Source organism: Capra hircus, chromosome 11, assembly GCF_001704415.2.
Source record: "Capra hircus breed San Clemente chromosome 11, ASM170441v1, whole genome shotgun sequence".
In the NCBI taxonomy this organism is placed as follows: Eukaryota; Metazoa; Chordata; class Mammalia; order Artiodactyla; family Bovidae; genus Capra; species Capra hircus.
Window position 1 is genome coordinate 81,579,479 of NC_030818.1, and position 22,530 is coordinate 81,602,008.

At 40.9% G+C, this 22,530-nt stretch overlaps 1 protein-coding gene across 2 annotated transcripts in view; it reads left to right on the forward strand.

The window, feature by feature from the left end:
• FAM49A (family with sequence similarity 49 member A) overlaps window positions 1-22,530 on the forward strand; it is a 102,784-nt gene that overhangs the window by 67,827 nt on the left and 12,427 nt on the right. For both annotated transcript variants that reach the window (XM_018055616.1, XM_018055617.1), the window contains exons 3-6: window positions 7,126-7,205; window positions 18,380-18,501; window positions 19,748-19,853; window positions 22,101-22,237. In XM_018055616.1, the coding sequence (XP_017911105.1) occupies window positions 7,136-7,205; window positions 18,380-18,501; window positions 19,748-19,853; window positions 22,101-22,237 (435 nt within the window). In that variant the 5' untranslated portion in view covers window positions 7,126-7,135. The remainder of the gene's footprint in view (window positions 1-7,125; window positions 7,206-18,379; window positions 18,502-19,747; window positions 19,854-22,100; window positions 22,238-22,530) is intronic.

The window sequence follows — 22,530 nt, forward strand, 5'->3', positions numbered from 1 at the left end:
CTGTAGCCTAGAGTTGTTGGCATAACTTCAGCTTTCTGCAAGATTCATGCTGTAGCCTTTTTTCCTCATTTTGCTTTGGAATCACTGGACAGGACAATCTTAAGGATTTCTTAGCCGTGATAACCATGTGTTGATTCCTGGTGCTAAGTGCTGGGCATACGAAGAGGCGTAAAACCAGCCCTGCCCAAGAAGGCCTTACTTTCAGAGCTGGGGAGAAAGTGTGTAATTACTGTCCACACTGGAGGCCGTGTGACACAGTAAAAACAGCATGTTAGGTGAGCAAAGAGAAGCAGAACTCACCCAAGGGAGTGGGTTTTGTTTTCTTTGAGCTGGAGTCGAAGAGGAGGGAAGACTTAGGCAGTTCCTTCTGAAGGCCCTTATTTCCAAACTCATAATTGAAAGGAAATTCCGGGGAGGCAGTGGTCGAGGCAGTGCTTAGAGGTCAGATGAAATTGGAGTCTAGACTCAGCTCGACGACTTCGGGGCTTGAGAAACTTTTTAAATCTCCAAGATTATTTCCGTATCTCTAAAGTCAGGATAGTAACAGTTGCTTCCTCATATGGTGGTTGTGAAAATTAAAATATGATAATACATGAGAAGCTCTCATTGCTAAAAGCTCTCATTGCTATGGCCTGCAGATCATTTTAAAATGTTAGCTGTCATTCTAATTGTAAACAGAAGGAGCAATGTGGGCAAGGGCCCTGAGGCAACAAAGGCAGGCTGCTTTTGAGAAGTGCAGGGTGTAACGAGTGCTGGGCCCACTGGCCCAGAGGAAGAGAGGAGACGGAGGAACCGGCAGAGGCTGCGGGCCACGTTTTCTGGACCCAATGCACCCATTTGCATGCCTTGTATCCCGCGGGTCCTGCAGAGTCTTGGAAGTATATTAAGCAAGGAAGGAACACTGTCAGATTTCTGTTTAGAAAGCTGGAAATGAATGGGCGAGAGATAAGACTGGAGGAGGAGAGCGAAAAAGTTGGCTTAAAGCTCAACATTCAGAAAACGAAGATCATGGCATCCGGTCCCATCACTTCATGGGAAATAGATGAGGAAACAGTGGAAACAGTGTCAGACTTTATTTTGGGGGGCTCCAAAATCACTGCAGATGGTGACTGCAACCATGAAATTAAAAGACGCTTACTCCTTAGAAGAAAAGTTATGACCAACCTAGATAGTATATTTAAAAGCAGAGACATTACTTTGCCGACTAAGGTCCGTCTAGTCAAGGCTATGGTTTTTCCTGTGCTTATGTATGGATGTGAGAGTTGGACTGTGAAGAAGGCTGAGCACCAAAGAATTGATGCTTTTGAACTGTAGTGTTGGAGAATACTCTTGAGAGTCCCTTGGACTGCAAGGAGATCCAACCAGTCCATTCTGAAGGAGATCAGTCCTGGGATTTCTCTGGAAGGGATGATGCTAAAGCTGAAGCTCCAGTACTTTGGCCACCTCATGTGAAGAGTTGACTCATTGGAAAAGACTCTGATGCTGGGAGGGATTGGGGGCAGGAGAAGAAGGGGACAACAGAGGATGAGATGGCTGGATGGCATCACTGACTCGATGGACATGAGTCTGAGTGAACTCCGGGAGATGGTGATGGACAGGGAGGCCTGGCGTGCTGCAATTCATGGGGTTGCAAAGAGTCGGACACGACTGAGCGACTGAACTGAACTGAAGACTGGGATTAGGAGGATCAGTCTGGGGGCTCTCTATAAGGTGCAGACAAGCTCTGCTGGGGGTCTGAATTAGAATAATCTAGACAAGGAAGGAGAGAAGTGTGTCCAATGCAATGAATCACATGTGGGGATGTCCTTGTTTAGTAGCTGTTTAGCATGTTCTGGGGAGACCCTACTGGCATGGAGCAGAAACTCTCCAGGGGCAGCAACACGCTGCACCTTATATTTTAATGTCATTAAAAAAATGAACTTGATGTCCCATTTAGTTTTTGCATTAGTGGACAGAACAAGAGATTGACAGTCAGGACACCTCTCTTCTGAACCCTTCTTTGAACTAATGTCCTAGGGCAAGTGCTGTTTCTTAAAACAAGAGCTTTAAAAAGATGGCTCCAGTTCTAATGTGTAATGTGTTCTGATGACATTTGGGACTTCCATCTGGATGACTTTGAAAAGGACATTTATTGTACCTGATCCACAGGGGTCCAATATCACCTTCCCTGCCTTTGATACATGCTCATGTTGAGGATAAATGAGTCCAGAAACATCTTTGACAAAGATATGATGTTGTATAAATATATGTAATTGTGTATTCGTGCTTTGTCTGGGGCTTATGGTGGTTCAGACTGGTAAAGAATCTGCCTATAATGCAGGAGACTTGGGTTCTATCCCCGGGTTGGGAAGATCCCCTGGAGGAGGACATGGCAACTCACTCCAATATTCTCACCTGAAGAATCCCATGGACTGAGGCACATGGTGGCCTACAGGTCATGGGGTCGCAAAGAGACATGACTGAGCAACTAACAGTCTCATTTTCACTATATGTTAATAACTATGTTACAGAAAATATTAGGCTCAACAGAACTTCTTAATCTCCAAACTATGGAGTTATAAATAAAAGAATCTAAGTCTTTAATTTCTTAAATTTTTGTAGCAGGGATGCTAAAAAATTTGTAGATGCTGGAAGGTATTGGCTCACTCAAAATGCTAAGAAAACCCATCTCCCTAGTAGAGGCATTGAGCCTTTACCATCTTAGACCTTAAGAAAAATACTAGCAAATAAAACCATGTAGGGCTGTTTTTCTATTTTTCCTCACTTTCTGTTCTGTATTGATGAAAGGTGGTATTGGCTTAGAAATTCTCCTTTGCAATAGTTGTAGCTGCAACAGAAATTTTCTGAGTGCTTGTTCTCTAATCATGAAAATCGGGCATTGAAATATTGGTGTGCGCAGGCAAAAGTCAGAATTCGCAATGCCCATGCCCTGCACTTGAGTTTTGCTATGTCTTACTTCTAGTAAACAAATTTCTTCACCAGAGATGGCCCCATTTGTTAAAAATCACCTCCGGTTGATTTTATTTGCTTTTACACTCTGGAAATGCAGCTAATCCTATTGTTTATTTATTTATTTTTCTTCCAAACAAGAGCAGAGTTATAACTAGGACAAAAAAATAATTGCGTGTGTGTGTGTGTGTGTGTGTGTGTGTGTGTGTGTGTGTGTGTTTTGCTTCTCTTCTCATTTTTGGAACTGGAGTGTTAGCAGAAAATGACTTCTTTAGGAAAGTCATCATTTTCTACTGAGCAGCCTATGAGCCAACTCCCATGGAAGTGGTTTTAAGCTGAGAGCCAAGAAAGTAGTCATAGAAAACACCAGTATACATCCCAAATCATCACCACTAAGACATGAGCACCTCCCTTGGCAGAGACACGCAGGCTGTCTTTACAGACACTGTTAACACTCTTACCAGGACTAGAGAGACGCCCTCCTTCAATTTGCAAAAAAAAAAAAAAAGTGAAAGAATCCATTTCAAAATTGTATTAAGTAAATAAACCTTGAGGAATAAATCTTCTGTTTGGGAAAGTCACCCAATTTGTGTCTGCTGTTCCCTTCTCACCCCTCATCCCCCCGCTGGGGGCCTCCTCTCTGCCATTACAGATTCTCAGGGTCCTTCATGCCTGGGTGGAGTTCACTTCTTCTATGAAGCCAACTTTTCTGGAAGACTCCACCCCGACATGGTTTCCTACAGAAAGCATGAATTCCTCAAGAAGCATGTTTTTCCCTGTACGTGGAGCAAGACTAGTGAGAAACAGGCTGCTTTGGAATCTTAACAGAAACTGTAGACTCTGTCCCCAGAAAAAGGAGCATAGACCTACAGTACTGTATTATCCTGCAGATACTTTCTGCAGACCATGGACTCTCAGCATTCTCAGCCAGGGACCTGCTAGGGGTCTGAAGCCCCAGGTTCCTTCTTGTGGGGAAAAGAATGTGGACATTGGGTTCCCAGACCCTCAAGTTCAAATGTGACTCCATCTTTTATTCTCCTGTCATCTTTAGAAATATACTTAACCATCTGAACCTCTTTTTCTTCCAATAAATGAAGACAGTTGTAGCTACCCAATGAGTGGGTATAAGGTTTTAGTGAATTTAAGTGTGAAAGCTCCAAGCACAGAGCCAGGCATACCGTGGGCATTCAATAAAATGTGCATGTTCTTGTCCCCTTGGAGGGGAACATTTTTTAATTTTTTTTTGCCATGAAGGAGATGAACTGTTTCTGTATCTGTTCAAGAAGCTTGTATTGAAATGCAGGTCTAGGTTTCATAACACTACATAAGTTCCCACAATTTTATCATTCCAGACAGTTCCTGTTTGAGATGTCAGCATCTAGAAATCTAGAATAGTTCCAGTTAACTAACCTTGGCTGTTGTTACAATCACGTCTCAAGATATTTGACCACATCAGCCAACCAGCCTAAGTAACCTTCTGAACAGATAGCACTCTGCAGCCCGCTAATATTTGGATGTATTTCCATGTGTGTTTCAGCCTGTTACTAATTTTAAAGGCTTAACGTATTTCCCACCCAGGAACTCTGACAGTAAAATCCTACACAAGGCAGACTTTTAGGAGGAAGCTAAACTCATTCAGGTCTCTGTGACATGTTAATAGCACAAAACTAGGGAAATTAAGAATATTTAACTTCCATTAAAGCATTTTATATGAAAGTCGGGTCTGCTACTAAACAGTAGAATCATCTTCCTGCAAGATTTGCCTTGGGGTCTGAGTTGGAATTGTTCATTAAATTGGAAACACATTGTTTCCTAGAGACCCAGGAGGGTTTGTGAATATTGCCCAGTGGCAAGGATGGACTACACTAGTTGTGAGTTTTAATTTGGCAGAACCTGTCTCACACAGGGCTTTGCTGAAAAATGTCTTAAAAGGAAACACGAATCAAGACAAGGGAGGAAAAAATAAACAGTGACAGAAAAAGCATAAAAGAGGGAAGATTCTTTTGGGCAAGAGGAGCATGGTGTTTGCCTTCTGCTGTGTGTCTGTGTACTTGTGCACACATGCCCAGGTGACTCTAGTGATAAAGAACCTGCCTGTCAATGCAAGAGACACAAGTTCGATCCCTGGGTTGGGAAGATCTCCTGAAGGAGGACATGGCAACCCACTCCAGTATTCTTGCCTGGAGAATCCGATGGACAGAGGAGCCTGGCGGGCTACAGTCCACAGGGTCGCACAGAGACAGACATAACTGAAGCGACTTAGCACACACGCACACACACACACACACACACACACACACACACACACACACACACACGCCCAAATATTCATATACTTCAAGATTGGCAAGGTCGAAGAAGTATATATCCCAGTCTTCTGCCCAACTCATTTTCACAATATTTTAAATTTCTACTACACCACCACCAGTGACAGGAAACTCACTATTTCACAGGGCAGATCACCCAATTGGCTGACAGCCCTAATGGTGAGAAATGTTTTCACGACATTGAATGAAAGTCTTCCTCGTTATTCCCTCACTGGCTCTAGTTCTCCTCCCTAGAGCCACATGACGCCTCTCTGATCTGTCTTCCACAGGAGAATTCTGAGTAAGTATTTGAAGGCGTTAGGATAATCATCATAATGATGGCAGTGGTCATTATTACATATTGTTTCTTGAGCACTGCTTAGAAGCACTGTGCTTTGCATTTTGTATCTTTAACCTCATTAATATCCATGAATTGATGAAATAGATACATTTGAAAAACTTTATAGATGAGAAAACAAGCTTAGAGAGTCAGTGCCTTGCCTTGGAAAACAGAGCTAACAGGAAACAAAGGACAGATTGCAAGCAGTCCTTCCTGAGTCCTTCTAGCTTCACATGAGTGACACGGGTGACCTTGGGTGATATCTGTAAGTGAATGTGAGTATTCTCTCAGAGGGAGGATTATGGAGACTATATTGTACCACCTGCTGCACCCAAGGGAACTGCTTGTTATGTATTTTTATGCATAGCATCCTTTTGGTTTAGTCTTCTCTCACCACATCTTTCTTACAGTGGCTTTGTTGTTGTTGTTGTTGTTAATTCCTACAGCAACATAAACACTATCAGGAGCCATGTGCATAGAAAATTACAGCTCTGAGCTCCATTATCCCTCACAAGCTGAGGTGTCTGAGTCACGAGTTAGAGGAATGCCTTCAGCACTCAGCATCAGATCGCAGCTCCATAGATATGCATAGAATGAATGAAGGCACAGTGGCCTCCTGAAGAAGAAGAAGGTGTAATCTCTAGAGCTGAGAGGAGTAGACATGTTGCTATTTATTTAAATCAGTTCAGTTCGGTCGCTAAGTTGTGTCTGACTGAGACCCCATGGACTGCAGCATGCCAGGCTTCCCTGTCCTTCACCATCTCCCGGAGTTTGCTCAAACTCATGTCTGTTGAGTCAATGATGCCGTCCAAACTTCTCATCCTCTGTCGTCAATAATAACTACATTTTCCCTGTTCTTTCAGGTTGGGGTTGCAGATATGTCACAGATTTGTATTTCTCTGTAGGTTGGATTCACCGTTGCCAATGCCTCAGGCTGCAGTTTCATTGGGAATAACTTTTTGGATGTTATACCTTTTCATTTTTACACTTCATAAAGTACTGATCTCATAACTATTGAAATGCCGAATCACAGGAACCTCTGACTTACCTGGGAAATAGGACCTATTGTACAGGCTAAAAGGGATTCCTGGGAGTGTAAATCTGTTTTCTAAACTCTTTTCCTTGGGAACTTTGAGAAATTTGCCTTTCTGGATAGGTAATTTAATAATGCCCTCACTGTTCTGCTTGTCCACTGACATGGTATGTTCCCATACCAATGGAACAGAAATCAAGCAAGGATGAAATATTAACTGTCAGGATTCTGGGGATTAGTGAAAGGGAAAGGGGAAAAAAAAAGTTCTAGAAAACACCTGAACTCTGCCTTCTATGACCATTACCCAATTCTTTGAACAATAACTAATTCCTATGTTGTCACTTGTCACCTGGCATAAAAATACTTTCTGTTAGGTCTTCTGATGTAGTTATAGGCGTTCAATGGTATTTATGCAAATCATTCAAAAACATTTAACCTTTTAAGAAGTATGTTTTTTATACTGCTAATGGTGTTTGGTTTTGTGTTCCCTCTCCTAGGCTTGCTGGGATGGGAAACCTGCTCAAAGTCCTTACCAGGGAAATTGAAAACTACCCACATTTTTTCCTGGATTTTGAAAGTAAGTTCCAAAAGTTAAAAGATTATGATGAAAAAGCTTCACTTTCTTTATAGTTTGTTGATAGGGGAGTTATAAAGATTGTTATATAATATTTAAACCACATCCAAATGTCTCTCTACATTTCTCTGAGTCTTCAAAGACCATTTCCTCCTTTCTTTTCATATATTATTTAAAAAAAAAAAAAAACAAAAACCATCTTTTTAATATGCTCATGCTTTTCTTTGATTTTAGAAGCAATCAGTTATTGTAAGCCTAACATTAATATCATCATGTATTTTCCTAATAATTTTCATGAATTATTATGTCATAATCCAAAGAAAAATAGTATGCATAGTAATTTACACAGATTAATATAAAACAAATATCACTAGATGTAAAAGAAAAAGTGATAGATAGCAGAAATGAGACTTAGAGATTTTGTAGTTTTGAGTAATCTCTGTCTGTTCTTTGTATAGTATTCAATAATACAGAACTATTTCAGAATTTTGAGATGCAGCTTTCATTTGAAAGATTTTTTTTAATCAAAAACTTTAGGGAAAATGGCTTATGAATCATGACTGAATACATACAGAGATTCTTTCTTATATTGTTCCTTGTTTGAATATTTTTATTAATGAGTGACACATTCATTTTAAGCAACTGATCTCATGTGTCTATACTTATTCTTGTGTTCTCCTCCTTTTGAATTGCAATTCCACAATACCAAGCACAGTTAAATGTCCTTTGTCCCAGTAGTCATCATCTGTTGCAAACCTTAATCTGCTTTAAACTATAGTTTGAAGTATTTTATTCATACTAAAAATAAGTTGAAACTTCCTTGCATATATATTAAACCTTCTAACATAGATTTTCTAAGTAAATGCTAGAATAACTTTCTAAGATACAGCAAACCAAACTATGAAAGCTCTCTGGAGGTATCTTTTTAAAACCTTTGTTATGCCTAAATACCTACTTAAAAAGGAAAAGTATTCCCAAACCTCATACATTCTGAAAAAAATTTTTAATGCAAATTATATTCAATTAAAGAGATCTCACTTGTGATTTAACTCAGTTTGCTATTGTTCTTGTTATTTTGCTAAGTTTGGCTGGATTTGATTGGGTGTGGTTGGTTTTGGTTGAGTTTAGCTGAGTTTGGCTGGGTTTGGTTGTGTTTGGCTGAGCTTGTCTGGGTTTGGCTGAGTCTGATTGGGTTTGGTTAGGCTTGGTTGGGTTTGCTAGGATTTGATTGGGTTTGGCTGGACTTAATTTGGTTTGGCTAGATTTGTTTGGGCTTGGTTGAATTTGGTTGGATTTAGTTGGTTTGGGCTGGGTTTGTTTGGGTTTGGTTGGGCTATGCTGGGTTTGGTTCAGGTTAGTAAGGAGGACACCTGGGAACTCAAGAGCCAGATTGATATGATACTTCAAAAAGAATTTTTTTTTTTAAACTGGTGTGACTTTTGCTACTCTTCTATAATATGCATATCTTTGTTATTACAGGAAGATTAATAATTTTTAAAATTGGTGTAGAATGAACTACCTATTATTCCACCACCCCAATTTTACTATTTGCATCTTTAATTGGTCCTTTCCACTTCTTGTCATGTGTATTTTACACTGTTTCATTCAGCGTGCACAAAGGCCGAAACGGTACAACAGCGTTCACTCACAACTTCAGGGGCATATAAACAGCTAAGGGAGTTTCATGCTTCACTTTTTTGGAAGATCTAAACTCCGCATGCATGAGAGCATGCTTCTCACAATGTCACCCAGAATTCAGTGGCCCTGTTTGCTTATGTAGCTGTTCTTGAACTTTGGCCTTCCCATGCTTCCACAAAGAATAATATTGAGTTCTTTGTCAAGTCTAATATGAAAACCCTTTAAAGTGATAAAAGTAAAATCTACAGGAATTTAAAGCAGTAGTTTTCAGCTGGTGTTCTCTGAAGCACCAGAATTCTGAGGCAAGATCTCAGGGCATCCCCTTCCCCAGCAACATTGCAAAGGGGCCTCTCTTCCTCTCTCCTACAACCCAAGGACTGTGACCTACGCAGTCTTATAGTTTGGCTGTTTTCTTAAAATGTTATTTAAAGAAAGATCATGGTGGCCGAAGAAAACATTTCAATATTTTCAATTTTGATAATGACTTATAGTATCAAAACTCCATTTATAGATATGTTCTAATTTCTTCAGGAAGGGTAAGTATAGGCTGGATTTCCATGTCTGGTGGCCTATTATTAGGACTAGAACTAGAGTATTTAAGGAAAATATAAAACCATAAATTTATAGACATGTATAAAATCCTGTTTATATCCCCCTTACTACCAAAGAGAAGATTAACATTATTTCACTGAGTCTGGGAAGATGAGTCACTGGGCTGAAGTCACACAGGGAATGATTGGGGAATTGAGGTGGGAGTACAGATGTCTTTGGCCTTCTTCCTCTCTTTGCTTTGATTCCCTTAAGTGCTCATCATAGGCAGCTTCCAGGAAGTAATACAGCCATCATCTTCTGCCTAATTAGAGAGGGAGATGAGATGTCTCATGAAAAAAAAAATTGTTTTCATTTCTTGATTCTTCAAATCTTATTTCCTAAAGCTGGCTTTCAAGAAAGAAGGATGACAGACTGGAAGGGTGGGGAAGATGGGCTGAGGTCATGATTTTTCCTTGAGTGTGTAGATTTCAGCTCATTATGGCAATAGTATGTTGAGTATGGTCATGAGCATCCGTGTAAGCCTGGTGACATCAGGGAGACAGAACTAAACAAGAGCAGCTATTGCCTAACGAAGCCCCAGGCTGGTGTGGAGGACAATATAGGCAGACGGTTCAAAGACAAAATAAAATAAGGGGCTTAGAAGAGGCATGGTGCGGCCTGAGAATAGAGGGAGAAACTTCTAGTTTCAAGAAATGGATGACCTCAGGAGGAATTAGAGAAGTTTTCTTGCAAAGGTGGAATTTGGAATGGACGTAAAACAATGTGTGTTTTTTTCCAAAGACCTAGAAGACCTGGGTTCATTCTCTGGATTGGGAAGGTCCCCTGCAGAAGGGAAAGGCTACCCACTCCAGCATTCTTGCCTGGGGAGTTCCATGGACAGAGGTGCCTGGTGGGCTATGTACAGTCCATGGGATCGCAAAGATCGGACACAACTGAGCGACTAACACCTTCACTTTCAGAAGACTTTTCCAAAGAGAATAGTTGAAATCCCTGAAGGAGGACTACAGAAGATAAGAGCTGAGTGGATGAGAATTTCAGGCATGCTTGTGTTTAAAGGGAGCTTGAGTAGGAGAGAGGCTACATTGAGGGAGAAGCAGGGCAACTTAATTGAGATTCCTGATGGCAGGGCTTGGACCCCAGCCAGTTTGGTGACCCAGCCATCAGCTTGTGTTGAGCTAGGAGACCGAATGAGCCCAAGTGACAGATGCTGGCCATGTGAAGAAACAGAATAGAACAGGCCGGATAGCACAGCCAGAAGACACGGACTTTCAAGAAGGAGGGAATGAAAATAGATTCAGATTCTGAGAGTAGTCAAGAAGGCTTGAAAAGGGGATGATGAGTTGGGCAGTTAGCTGCCTAACAGATTCAGGATTTATTGCTTTAAATGCAGAGGTTGGATTGCAGAGAGTTAAGGAGGAAGTCAGCAGTAAAGGGAGGAAGGCGGGCTGAACAGGGTGTAACAACAGCTTAAATGCATGTGGCACCTCTGCTTTGAGTGTTGAATATTCTTTTTGAAGTCAGTGATGGAATATAATTGAACTGGGTCAAATGGATATAATTAAGCTGGGTCAAAATTTAACACAAAATTAGACACATCTGTCCTTAGGTTTTCCAGTTGTATAGATCTGATTGACCTTTGTAGTGGGTTCTACAGTCCATGATCGTATTTCTACACAGTCACTTACCATCTTTTTATTGTTTTTTTCATCCCATGACTATTTTCTTCCCATGAACAAAAATGTTATATTTTGATGAAGTGTGATTCATCATTTTCTTCCTTTTTCAGCAAGTGCATTCTGTTTTCTTTAAGAAATCTATTCCATGGTCATAAACATATTCAACTACATTTCCCTAGGAACGCTTTAGAATTTTAAGCTTTACATATAAGTCAATGATCAATCTTAGCAAGTTTTTGCATATGTTATGAAAGAGGTATTGGATTTATTTCTTTTTTCATGTGATACAAAATTATTCTAACACAGGCAGCATTGCTTGAATGCCCTTATCATAAATTTGTTAACTATTTATAATATGTATGGGGCTACTTAGGGGCCTTTTATTCTCTCTCATTGCTTCTTGATCCATTTCACCAATTAATGCCAAAACATAGTAACTAATAAGTTATGAAGTCAGGAAAAGCAAGTGCTTCAACTTTGTTCTTTCTGAAGATGTTCTGACTATTCTAGCACCTTTATTTTTCTATATAATTTTATGTATCCTTCAAAACTAGCTTTTATGTCCACAAAAAATCTTGCTTTGATACTGATTGTAATTATATAAATCAATAAATCAGCTTGGAGGTAACTGACTTCTAGGCAATATTAACTTGTCCTACCTATGCATATAGTCTTTCCGTTTGTTGAGATATTCTTTAATTTCACTCAGAAATATTTTATAGTTTATAGAAATCTGGTGTATCTTTTGTTAAATCTACCTTTAATCATGTCATATTTTGACCGTAACAGTTTTCTTACCCTTAGTATTTGAAGCAGTATGTATTTCCCTATTTTGTCTGCCTTTCTTTATAGCGTGTTTCTTATAAACAATATGTAGTTGCCTCAAGCTTTTTCATCCAAGCTGAAAATATCAACCTTTTAATTGGTATGTCTAGTCCATTTACTTTTAATTATTGTATGTGCATTTAATTAATGTTTGTATTTGTGTATCTTGGTGTTGTTTCCATTCGTTATTTTTCTCCTCTTTGTTTCTCAGTGTCTTTCTGTCTTCTAAGTAAACCAAAGAACTTTTAGTACTCTTTTGTGTCCTTTCTGCTGACTTTTTAGTTGTGCTTCTTGGTCCTTACTTTAGAGATTATTATATACATCTTTAACTTACTGCCATCTGCCTTCAAAATGCATTGTTTACTTCATGAAGAATTTAAGAAACTTACTTCCAGTCACCACCCTTCCACTCACTCTGTGCTATTGTTACATGTTTCACTTCTGTGTACATATGTTATAAACTCATTGCAATGTCTTTATTTTAAACTTTAAGCTCTCAAATAGTCTCTGTGTGTTTATATGTGTAATCTTAATAGATCTTTTATATTTACTGACATATTTTTCAGTGTTCTCCATTCCTTCTGACATAGCTAGATTTCTTTGGTATTATTTCACTGTAGCCTAAAGAACTTCTCTGTGGAAAAGATTTAGACGGCGTCTTATGCTATGTCATGTGTGACCTATTCAGTATCTGACATAGACCTGGGCACGAAGCATAAGCTTAGGAACCTTGGCTTCTTCACTGATGCTAATTCAGTAACTATCTGCAGAGTGTCTTCTGTATCCTAGCTTCAGGCAGGACCAGCAAAAGCGGGGGTCGGGTCTTAGGGGAGCAGAGGGTCATGAGGGGGAATGACATAAGGTACATAAGTACAGGAACATTAGAAGAGCACAGACTCTTTTTCAAGGAGTATGTAACTATTGGGGAGATCAGATGCAAGGACAACGAAGAGACAATAGTACAGGTAGCAGAGAAAAAATCTGTAATAGCTAGAACAAAGAGAAAGTGATGGGCTAGCCAAAAGAAGCACAGGTTCTAGGCTGGGATGAAGATACGTTTCTTAGGCTATAGTAACCGAAAAGTGATTTTCTTATAAGAAAAATCCACCTTTATGAGCATAATAGGAATGCCAAAAACCATAATGGTGGTTGATGGGGTTAGTCAAGAGGGAAATTCTAAAGCTCCCAAGCCATGGTACTTCCAGAAAGGCTCTGCGTATTTTGACTTGAAACAACTACAGTTGCCTACTCTTTAAAGCAAGGGTGTGGGTGCATGTCAGATTATGCAATCGGCTGTAATTTCTTTGGGGGATGCAGAATACTTCCTACTGCTACTGATCTCTTCTTTCATCTCCCGCTCTCTGGTACTCTCACATCTGCTGTGGTTGTGCATAGGAGGCTAGATAATCTTGGAAAGGGAAAAGAGGAAAATAAAAGATGTTTTTGGTCACTTTACAAATGAAACCAAAACAAACAAAAAGCAAAGGAATGGAACAGACCTGGGAAGCAACTTGTTTACGCCAAGGCAGGGATTCATTCAGAGATTCTTTAAGTTTCTGGCACTTTCGCTTTTTAAGTGCTTTTCAGCTGTCAACATCCTGTTTATGGTCCTACACGTCACAGACCCCCACAGGACCTTATAGGGAGGAGATGAGGCTCTTGCTAGCTCCCCTCCCTCTACCAAGAATTCATCTGAGACCAAGAGAGATTAATTGGCTTGCCCTGAGGTCTCATATTTAGTGAGTGAAAACTTATGATAGGATCTGGTTCTTCAAAAATTACATCCCTGGAGCTCTCTCTTCCCCCCATGACATCACAGGGATGCCTCAGCATGGAATGAAATAAACAAGCCTTCAAGTGTCTTAAACCTCCCTGCTTTTTGCAGTCCCTCATCTGACTGTCCCTTGGCAAAGGGCTCTGGCATAGGATGACTGATGTTCCTGTATGAATAAATATGTCAGTCCCGTCACGCTTACCTCTTCTGACAGACCTTTGCAATTTTAGATTGTTTTTTTGTAAGCAGTTAGTATCGTGCTATAAATCATTTCCATTTTTACATCCCCCAGTGTTCATATCAGGGCTTCCCTGGTGGCTCAGACGGTAAAGAATCTGCCTGCAATGCAGGAGGCCCAGGTTTGATCCCTGGGTCAGAAAATCCCCTGGAGAAGGGAATGGCAACTCACATCACATCAGTGTTCTTACCTGGAGAATCCCACCGACACAGGAGCCTGGTGGGTTACAGTCCACGGGGTCTTAAAGCATTGACCTGACTGAAAGACTAACACACACACACACACACACACACACACACACACACATAATGTTAATATTAGATAGTTATTATGCTTCCTAGTTTATCCTGAAGGGGTGAAGGGTGAAATGAGGAAGTGGGTGGAGAAGGAGAGCTATAGATTTAATTTATGGTTTGGCAAACCCTTCCTGCTCTGCCTTTCTCTGGTGCTTATACATACAGCAGCTGGTGGGTGCAGAGAAAGGGATGTATCCTACTGATGAAATGCCAGGGCTTCCTTCAAAGCCAAAGACATCTCCAAATAAATTGTCTTCCATTCACATTTTCTTCAGTTAATTTGTTTGATTCTCTGTCAGCTTTCCCACACAGTCTTGAATAGGTCTTTAGGGGTAGGTGTGTGTGTTCCCGGGGCTTGTGGAGACAGAGTGCATCCTTGGCTGATTTACAAAGATAAGAACTCTTTGATTTGACAGCCTTGCTCAGGGTTGAGCCCTGCCGCCTGTGCCCTGGGGTATGTTCACCGAAGATGTTCCTTTCTGACAAACAAAGCTGGTGGCCACCTTGCTTTGCATCGGCACAGGCACAGTGGAATGCCGAGAATTCTGCTCTCAGTAAATATCACAGTCCTTCAGCACGAAACCTCCCCCTGACCCCTGTGACTCTAAAATGCTGACAGTTAATATCCACTGTCACTGGGAAATTGAGTCAAAGGAGGATAAATAGGTCCCCTATAAACAAAATGAATACTGTTGAACTTTCTTAATTGATAAGATGGTGCTTTTTCCATTAAAAATTCTAGGCACTTGGAATTCAGCAAATTCTTGACAATAAATGTATGTATTCAAGGTCACAGGGCACATGATACATTTTCATTCTTTCCACAACAGCTAGAATAGGGGTTTAAATCACTGCCTGGAGAAAGGCCTGGAGAGGCTTGTTCCAGGGCTCCTAGAAGTGTTCGTTTCTGAAATTGCCTGTGTAAATCACAGGCACTTTTAACAGCTTCATTGTTAGACAGGAACAGTCCAGCTTTCTGTAACCATTCTGCTCAATTTCGATGAAATAACTGGTGATGATTAGGAATTTAGAATGTGATTCTTAGAAGAAACGTCACTAAATAATTCACTGGCTACAAGTGGAAACAGGGACCCATTTCCATCATCATCATCATTATTAGTGTGTGTATGTACCTTTGACTTAAGATCAATCTTTGTGTTAAAAATAGAAAAACAGAAGCCTTAATTCAGAGTTCCTGTTCACTCAGCAAATGCTCTAGGAGGTTGCTGATAGGTTAAATAGTAACCTTTCCAATCACGAATTCTTCTGGGTCTTTTTCAAGATGTCTCTCCTTGACATCTGAAGACACAATACATTTTAAAAGCATGATGACCAACTGAATCTCAATTTGGAGAATGCCAAAAGTGTAGACCCCAAAGTCTCCCAAAGGACTATTCCAGAAAGTGAAATAACAGCTTTAGAATTAGGAGAGTAACATTAATGCAGTTTTGCACTCATCCAATATTCTATTAATGTGTTAACCACACTGAGAAAACATTGAGGCCATAGATAAATGATGGAGGATTTAAAAACACATTAACTAAAGTGTGAATAGTCAGTCTGATTGTAGGTAAATGCATATTATCTTCACGGTGATAGTGAGACATGCAACAGTGGTAAAGCCATTTCAGGAGAAAAGACGGAGGAGAGGATCTGGAGGTAGTAAGGTCTTTATTTTTTTCACCACTTCTCAACACTCACGTTCTCTGTCACATGATCAATTTCATCATTTGTCCATTGAGACAGACGTGACACGTTTAGTAAGTTTCTCCTCAGGGCATATGAGAGCCCTGAGGACAAGCATCCAGGCCCTATCTTCAGATAGCTTGGTATTCAAAGACGAGCAAAAAAACCATCACAAAACAATGTGAATTGCTGTTCAGTTGCTAAGTTGTGTCTGATTCTTTGCGACTCCATGGACTGCAGCAAGCCAGGCCTCCGTGTCCTTCACTATCTTCCAGGATTTGCTCAAAGTCATGTCCACTGAGTCAGTGATGCTATCTAACCATCTCATCCTCTGTCATCTCCTCTCCTTTTGCCTTCAATCTTTCCCATCATCAGGATCTTTGCATCAAATAGCCGAAGTATTGGTGCTTCAGCTTTTGTGTCGGTCCTTCCAATGAATATTTAGGTTTGATTTTTCTTTAGGATTAACTGATTTGATCTTCTTGCAGTCCAGGGGCTCTCAAGAGTCTTCTCCACATCTCAATTTGAAAGCCTCAGTTCTTTGACACTCAACCTGCTTTGCGGTCCAACTCTCACATCCATACATGACTACTGGAAAAGTCGTAGCTTTGACTATGTTTCAATCATTCAGCCCATTTTTCTACTGCCATTACTGTGTGCCAGGCACTGTGTTAGATCCTGGAGATACAGTGTCAAATGAGACAAATAAGGTCTGAGTCTTACAGTCTTGTGGATCAGATTCTCATTTATTAGTCCTATCTGTTCTTTCAGCTAGGGGATCAAAGTGGGGTGAATTATGAACTTAGGGATATGGGCCAAAACCACATGTCACTTAGGGTTACATGGTCCTTTTCTCATTTGAAAACCAAGACAGACAGATTAGGGCTTCTCCCAGCTGGTACTTTCTATCTCGGAAGTTTATGCCACTTGTGATTTGAGTCCTCTAGACTCTTACAGCAGCCTGGCCCAGAAGCCAGGGACTGTGCAGTCAACACCGAGGGCTTAATTAATAGCTGGAAGAAAAGGTGATTCCATTCCCTGACAGAGAAAAGCAGCAAAGCCTAGGACTTACAAATTAGCCTAACCAATTATGGAAGAAAATGAGCCTGTAATTCAGGAGACGTGAGTTTGAATCTTGCTTTGGAAGATTCCCCTGGAGGAGGGCATGGCAGCCTACTCCAGGATTCTTGCCTGGAGAATCCTGTAGACAGAGGAGCCTGGCGGGCTACAGTCCATAGGGTTGCAAAGAGTGGGACATGACTGAAGGTTTATGCAGGGTACTAATGCAGGTACCCTTTCATTAGTGAAGTCTGCTGGGAGAAGTCAGTCCCTTAGGACTTGGATTTTTGAAAACAGATTTTAGGAGATGACATCTGTCCTCTTCCTGTATTAGCAATGCCTTTGTTTTAGATGGAGATTAATTTCCTAACTAGCCCAGGCAAGAAACCCATTTTATAGGCATTGTGAGATAAATAAGACCCTATCTTTACCACCATTCAACTTCCACCCACCAGCCCTCACAAAATATTCCTGCAGGCAAGAACATACATTGGCTCCAGGAATGTAAACAAGTTGGAATTCATTGAGGAACTAAGTGGATGTCTCTGTGACTGTTAGAATTTATTTAAGTTTAAATGCATTACTTATTTTTGTGGATAAGTTTCATGCTTACGACCAAAGATGAACAGTACAGGAGTCTTTAAAATGAACTCTCTGCACTTCTTGAGCTCATGTTCAAAAAGGAACTCCATTGCTTTCTGCATCATTGTGTTCTGCAAAGATATATCTATGCCATAGCTCTGAAGGATTAATTACAGAAAATCTTAAGTGTTTTTTAGTATGGGAATATAAGAGGGACTACTTTCCCATCCAGACTCAGATTCACAGGCTTTCAGTCACAATAGCTTCTATTAAATATTAGAATTGGATCCCAAAAGGTAATGTTTATTCTTCCTATCACCCAGTGTACCACGTGACACATAGTATATGTGCAAAAAAAAAAAAAGTGATCTATACAAATAAAGGGGTGCCTACAATGATTCCATAGACTTTTTAGGTGGCTCAGTGGTAAAGAATCTGCCTGCATTGCAGGAGACATGAGCTTGATCTCTGGGTCAGGAAGATTGCCTGGAGAAGGAAATGGCAACCCACTCCAATATGCTTGCCTGGGAAATCAAATGGACAGAGGAGCCGGGTGGGCTACAGTCCACTGAGGTCTCAAAGAATCAGATACAACTGAGCGACGGCGCATGCACAATGATTCCAACAAGCTTTGTTAGATATGAGTGAAATATTTGTAACTATTTTGAACTGAGTAATGGCCAGATCTTCTGTTAGTTTTCATTTCTTAGCACCTTATTATGTTAAAGAGGAAATACCATGCCTGCAGGAGTCACATAGGATTGTCTAGCGGGTAGAATTGAATGCCGAGCCTCTTCCCAGGCTGTTTATAAACACAAGCCTCTGTGTCTCTTGGTTTCCTGTCTGCCTAGATGCCCAGCCCACAGAAGGAGAGAGGGAAGTATGGAACCAGATCAGCGCCGTGCTCCAGGATTCCGAGAGCATCCTCGCAGACCTGCAGGCGTACAAGGGCGCAGGGCCAGAGATCCGAGATGTATGCCAATAATAACACTAAGCTGACAACGCCCTTGGTGGAGAAGGGAAACCCACACACGCACACACACAGCAAGATTAAGTAATAGCCCTAGTTTTTCCTAGCATACCAGGAAGAACAAGGAGGGTAATGTGTCCTTAAAAATGTATGAATGGTCTCTTTTATTCGAGTCCACTGATCTGAGCACATAGTGCTGTGCACCATGTAAAGTGCAAGCCATTCTCCCCTCTGACATACGTTTGAAATTGTGGGACTCACATTTAAACAATAATTTGTCAATATGTTGCTTCGTACAAGAGAAACATACATATGAAATCTGTGAACGGTAGTTGAAATATGAGTCATGAGGTCTGGGTGTATGTGAACTTTCCAACATTTTGTAATGATTTTTGGCAGGTTTCATGACTATCACAATCAAGAGACATAAACAACCTCCCTTAAGGAGCCTGCTCGTCTGTCATCCTGAAATGACGTGTAAGATCTAAATAATAAGTGCAGGAAAATGAAAACAGTGACCAAAACAAACAAAAAAAAATTGGCAGTGTGGCTTTTGAGAGTTTGTCATGCCTTCAAGGCAAGAAACTTCACACTCCTTTTGTTTGAAATAATTAGTTTTGTGGAAGTATCAGCACACACACACACACATTGCCATCACCATTTTCTGGGAAAAAAAAAAAAAAAGACATAGCAACAACAATAAAATGCCGCTAGCATCATAATCCTCAAACTGCTGAAACCCAGGCAAAACAGCATTTCAAAGAAAGTAGCAGCCTATTAAGAGGTTATTTTTCTACTTAAGTGTCACCATTTAATTTAGGTAATTTAGGTACCATCTCAGACTGTCAGGAATGTAATACATATTATAGAGAAAGGAAAACATCTACAGAATCTGTACTTCATAATGAGCACTAGCTCTACTTTGGGAGAATCAAATGATCATGGAGGAGATCTGAATTGCTTCCAATTAGACATGCATTTTTTTTTTTTTGCACTGAAGATACGAGAAGCGAGTCAAATGACATGGTGTCTAATTGTTGAGCCATTTGCCTTATGTCCAAGAGCTAAAATCACCATCCTAATTGAGCATCTTGGACAACACTTCCATGAACTGATTGAGGCAGTACACAATAGCAAAAAACAGCAGGGATTTTTAAAAAAAACCTCAAATTCTTTCTCAATCTTAAGTCATTTTGATGTAGAGCCTACCGCTTCTTTTTAAGCAGACAATTCCATCATGTTTTGGCAGGCCATCCAAAATCCCAATGACATTCAGCTTCAGGAAAAAGCTTGGAATGCAGTGTGTCCTTTGGTCGTGAGGCTGAAGAGATTTTATGAGTTTTCCATCAGGCTAGGTGAGTATGTATGTATGATTTTCAGGTCCCTCTTGTGAAACTTTGTGATGGTGTTTGAGAAAGTAGCAGGAAAAGCTTGGAGATTGGAAACTGCCCCACATCCACTCTTGTGCATCATCAGAGGCCACTCAGATACAAAAACAGCGGTCATGTCCATTTCTGACAACATGCCTCAGAGTTTCCTCCCCTGCATTTATTGGCATGTTTCGAGTGTCTTTACTAATGGGTCTCCCTTTGGTTTTGTTCTCAGCTAAGTTCTATTCTTAACAGTATTACCCTGTCTGATCACATTTCCAAAGGACAGAGAAGTTGGAAAATCCATGTTACCTGCTAACCCAAAGAGAAGTTGGTTGGCTGGAATCATGTGTTAAATTTATTTGGTTGGCCAGAAAAAGTTAATTCGGATTTTCCAGATGACAGCACAGAAAAACCCAAACGAGCTTTTTGGCCAACTCAATAATATAGCAAAATACAAGAAAGACAAATATAATGTTCTGTTCTTAAGCTTAAGAAAAGAACAAAAAACACAACCCTGTGCAGGGACAAGATGGCTTTGCAGAGGTCAGAGTAAAATCAAGTCTGGTTGACAGTAGGCTCCATGTGACCACCGATATGATATAACCCCTCCCCCAACAGTAAAGCTATCTGAGGTTTCACTGGTTAAAACATATGAAATGTCTAGAATGAGGAAGGGGGTTTTATTGTTGTTCAGTCGCTCAGTCATGTCCGAGTCTCTGTGACCCCATGGACTGCAGCACACAAGGCTTCCCTGTCCTTCACTGTCTCCTGCAGTTTGCTCAAACTTGTGTCCATTGAGTTGGGATGCCTTTCACCTATCTCATCCTCTGTCGTCCCCTTCTCCTCCTGCCTTCAACCTTTCCCAGTATCAGGGTCTTTTCCAAAGAGTCGGCTCTTTGCATCAGGTGGCCAAAGTATTGGAACTTCAGCTTCAGCATCAGTCCTTCCAATGAGTATTCAGGGTTGATTTCCTTTAGGAAGTGTGTGGTTATGTTTATTCTACTTCTGCCATAAGTGAGTGCCCCATTTTAAGAATTAAACAGAGAAAGTGAAGTACCCTGGGGGAATAATATCTATGATGTTGAGAGAGCTTGAAACTGAGACTCCAAGGGAGTAGTTCAATGAACTGAACCAGTTTTTCAAGAAGAGCTCCTGAAGACTCTCAGGTTGAAGAGGAATTGACTTCTCAGTTTCCTCAAAGTTTGTGTCTAGACCCCTTGAACTAAAATGATAAGGAGCCAAGTGTCAGCTCAGCAGATGGAAAAAGATCCACCAAGGTCAAGTGGGCTGCCTCAGAAGACAGCGTGTTTCTGTAGATAGAAAATGTCGTCGCTAGTAGATGTCGTCAGAAAGAGACTGTAAAAGGCCTCTAGGGATGATAAAGTCAGCACCAGCAAACCCTTGTAAAGAGCCAGATAATAAATATTTTAGGCTTGTGGGCTAAATATTTTAGGCTTGTATCGTTGTTACAGCCGCTCAGCCCTGCCATTGTGGCACAGAATGAAAATATTAATGAAGCCTGGCTGTGTTTTAATAAAACTTTATTTGCAAAAAAAAGTGACTGTGGACCAGATTTAGCCTGTGGACCATAGTTTGCCTACCTCTTCTCTAGAGGATTGATAAAATGACTTGATGCCAAGAAAAATATATTGAAGAGAAAGCAGGAAGGAAGGTTTAGAAACAGACACGTGAGAGTAATGAGACTGTTTTCAGGATAGTAAGGGAGGTAGACATGGCAGCACGTTTGTAGGAAAATATTCCTGCGATTTGCTGAGTGTCACTGCAGAGAAGGGCTGGTGTGGACTAGAAGTCTCTCCCCGCAAAGCAAGCAATTTAACCCATGCATTCATGTCCACCTCATCTTATCCTGGGTCATAGATGGCTGTCCCGGGCACATGATCCTATTTGTGGTTTTCTACAGTGTTAGGATTTGGGACAACAGAACATGGGAGGGTCCAGCTGAGCTTTGGGACCACGGGTCAGTTCTGCAGTAGAGGCAGCCTTCTCAGGCATGGACGGCAGGGGGGTTCCTTTTCCTCCTTATCCACATACATCACATTTCACACTGTTCGGCCAGGGAGGGCGGGGGTGGGGGGGGGCGCAGGGGAAGGTGGAGAGGAAAGGCTCACACAGGTTATCTCTGAAAATGTCAACTGGGGCTGCAAATTGGGCTTTTTGAAAAATCTCTGTGGTCCACCTCAAATATGTATGTATCCCTTTGACTTTTAGAAAAAGCTCTTCAGAGTTTATTGGAATCTCTGACCTGTCCACCCTACACACCAACCCAGCACCTGGAGCGGGAGCAGGCCCTGGCCAAGGAATTTGCGGAAATTCTGCATTTCACCCTTCGATTTGATGAGCTGAAGGTTAGGCCATGTGTGCTTGGACAATTTTACAGATTCATACTGAGCACCTGCATGTCCAGGTGCTTTGCGGGGCTGTGGGGTGGGGAAAAAAGATGAGGGAAGTAGCTCCTTTCCTCAAGAGACGTGTGATGTGGTAAGAATTCACACTCCTTGTGGTCAAAGTGATTTACGATGGTGGTTTGTAAGTGGAAATTCAAAATCTGCCAAATGCAACCAGAGAAAACATCTCAAGTGTCTGTTCCTCTTTGAAGCAAGTATGCTTTCCCTAAAATCTAGCCTAGGGTAAAAATAGG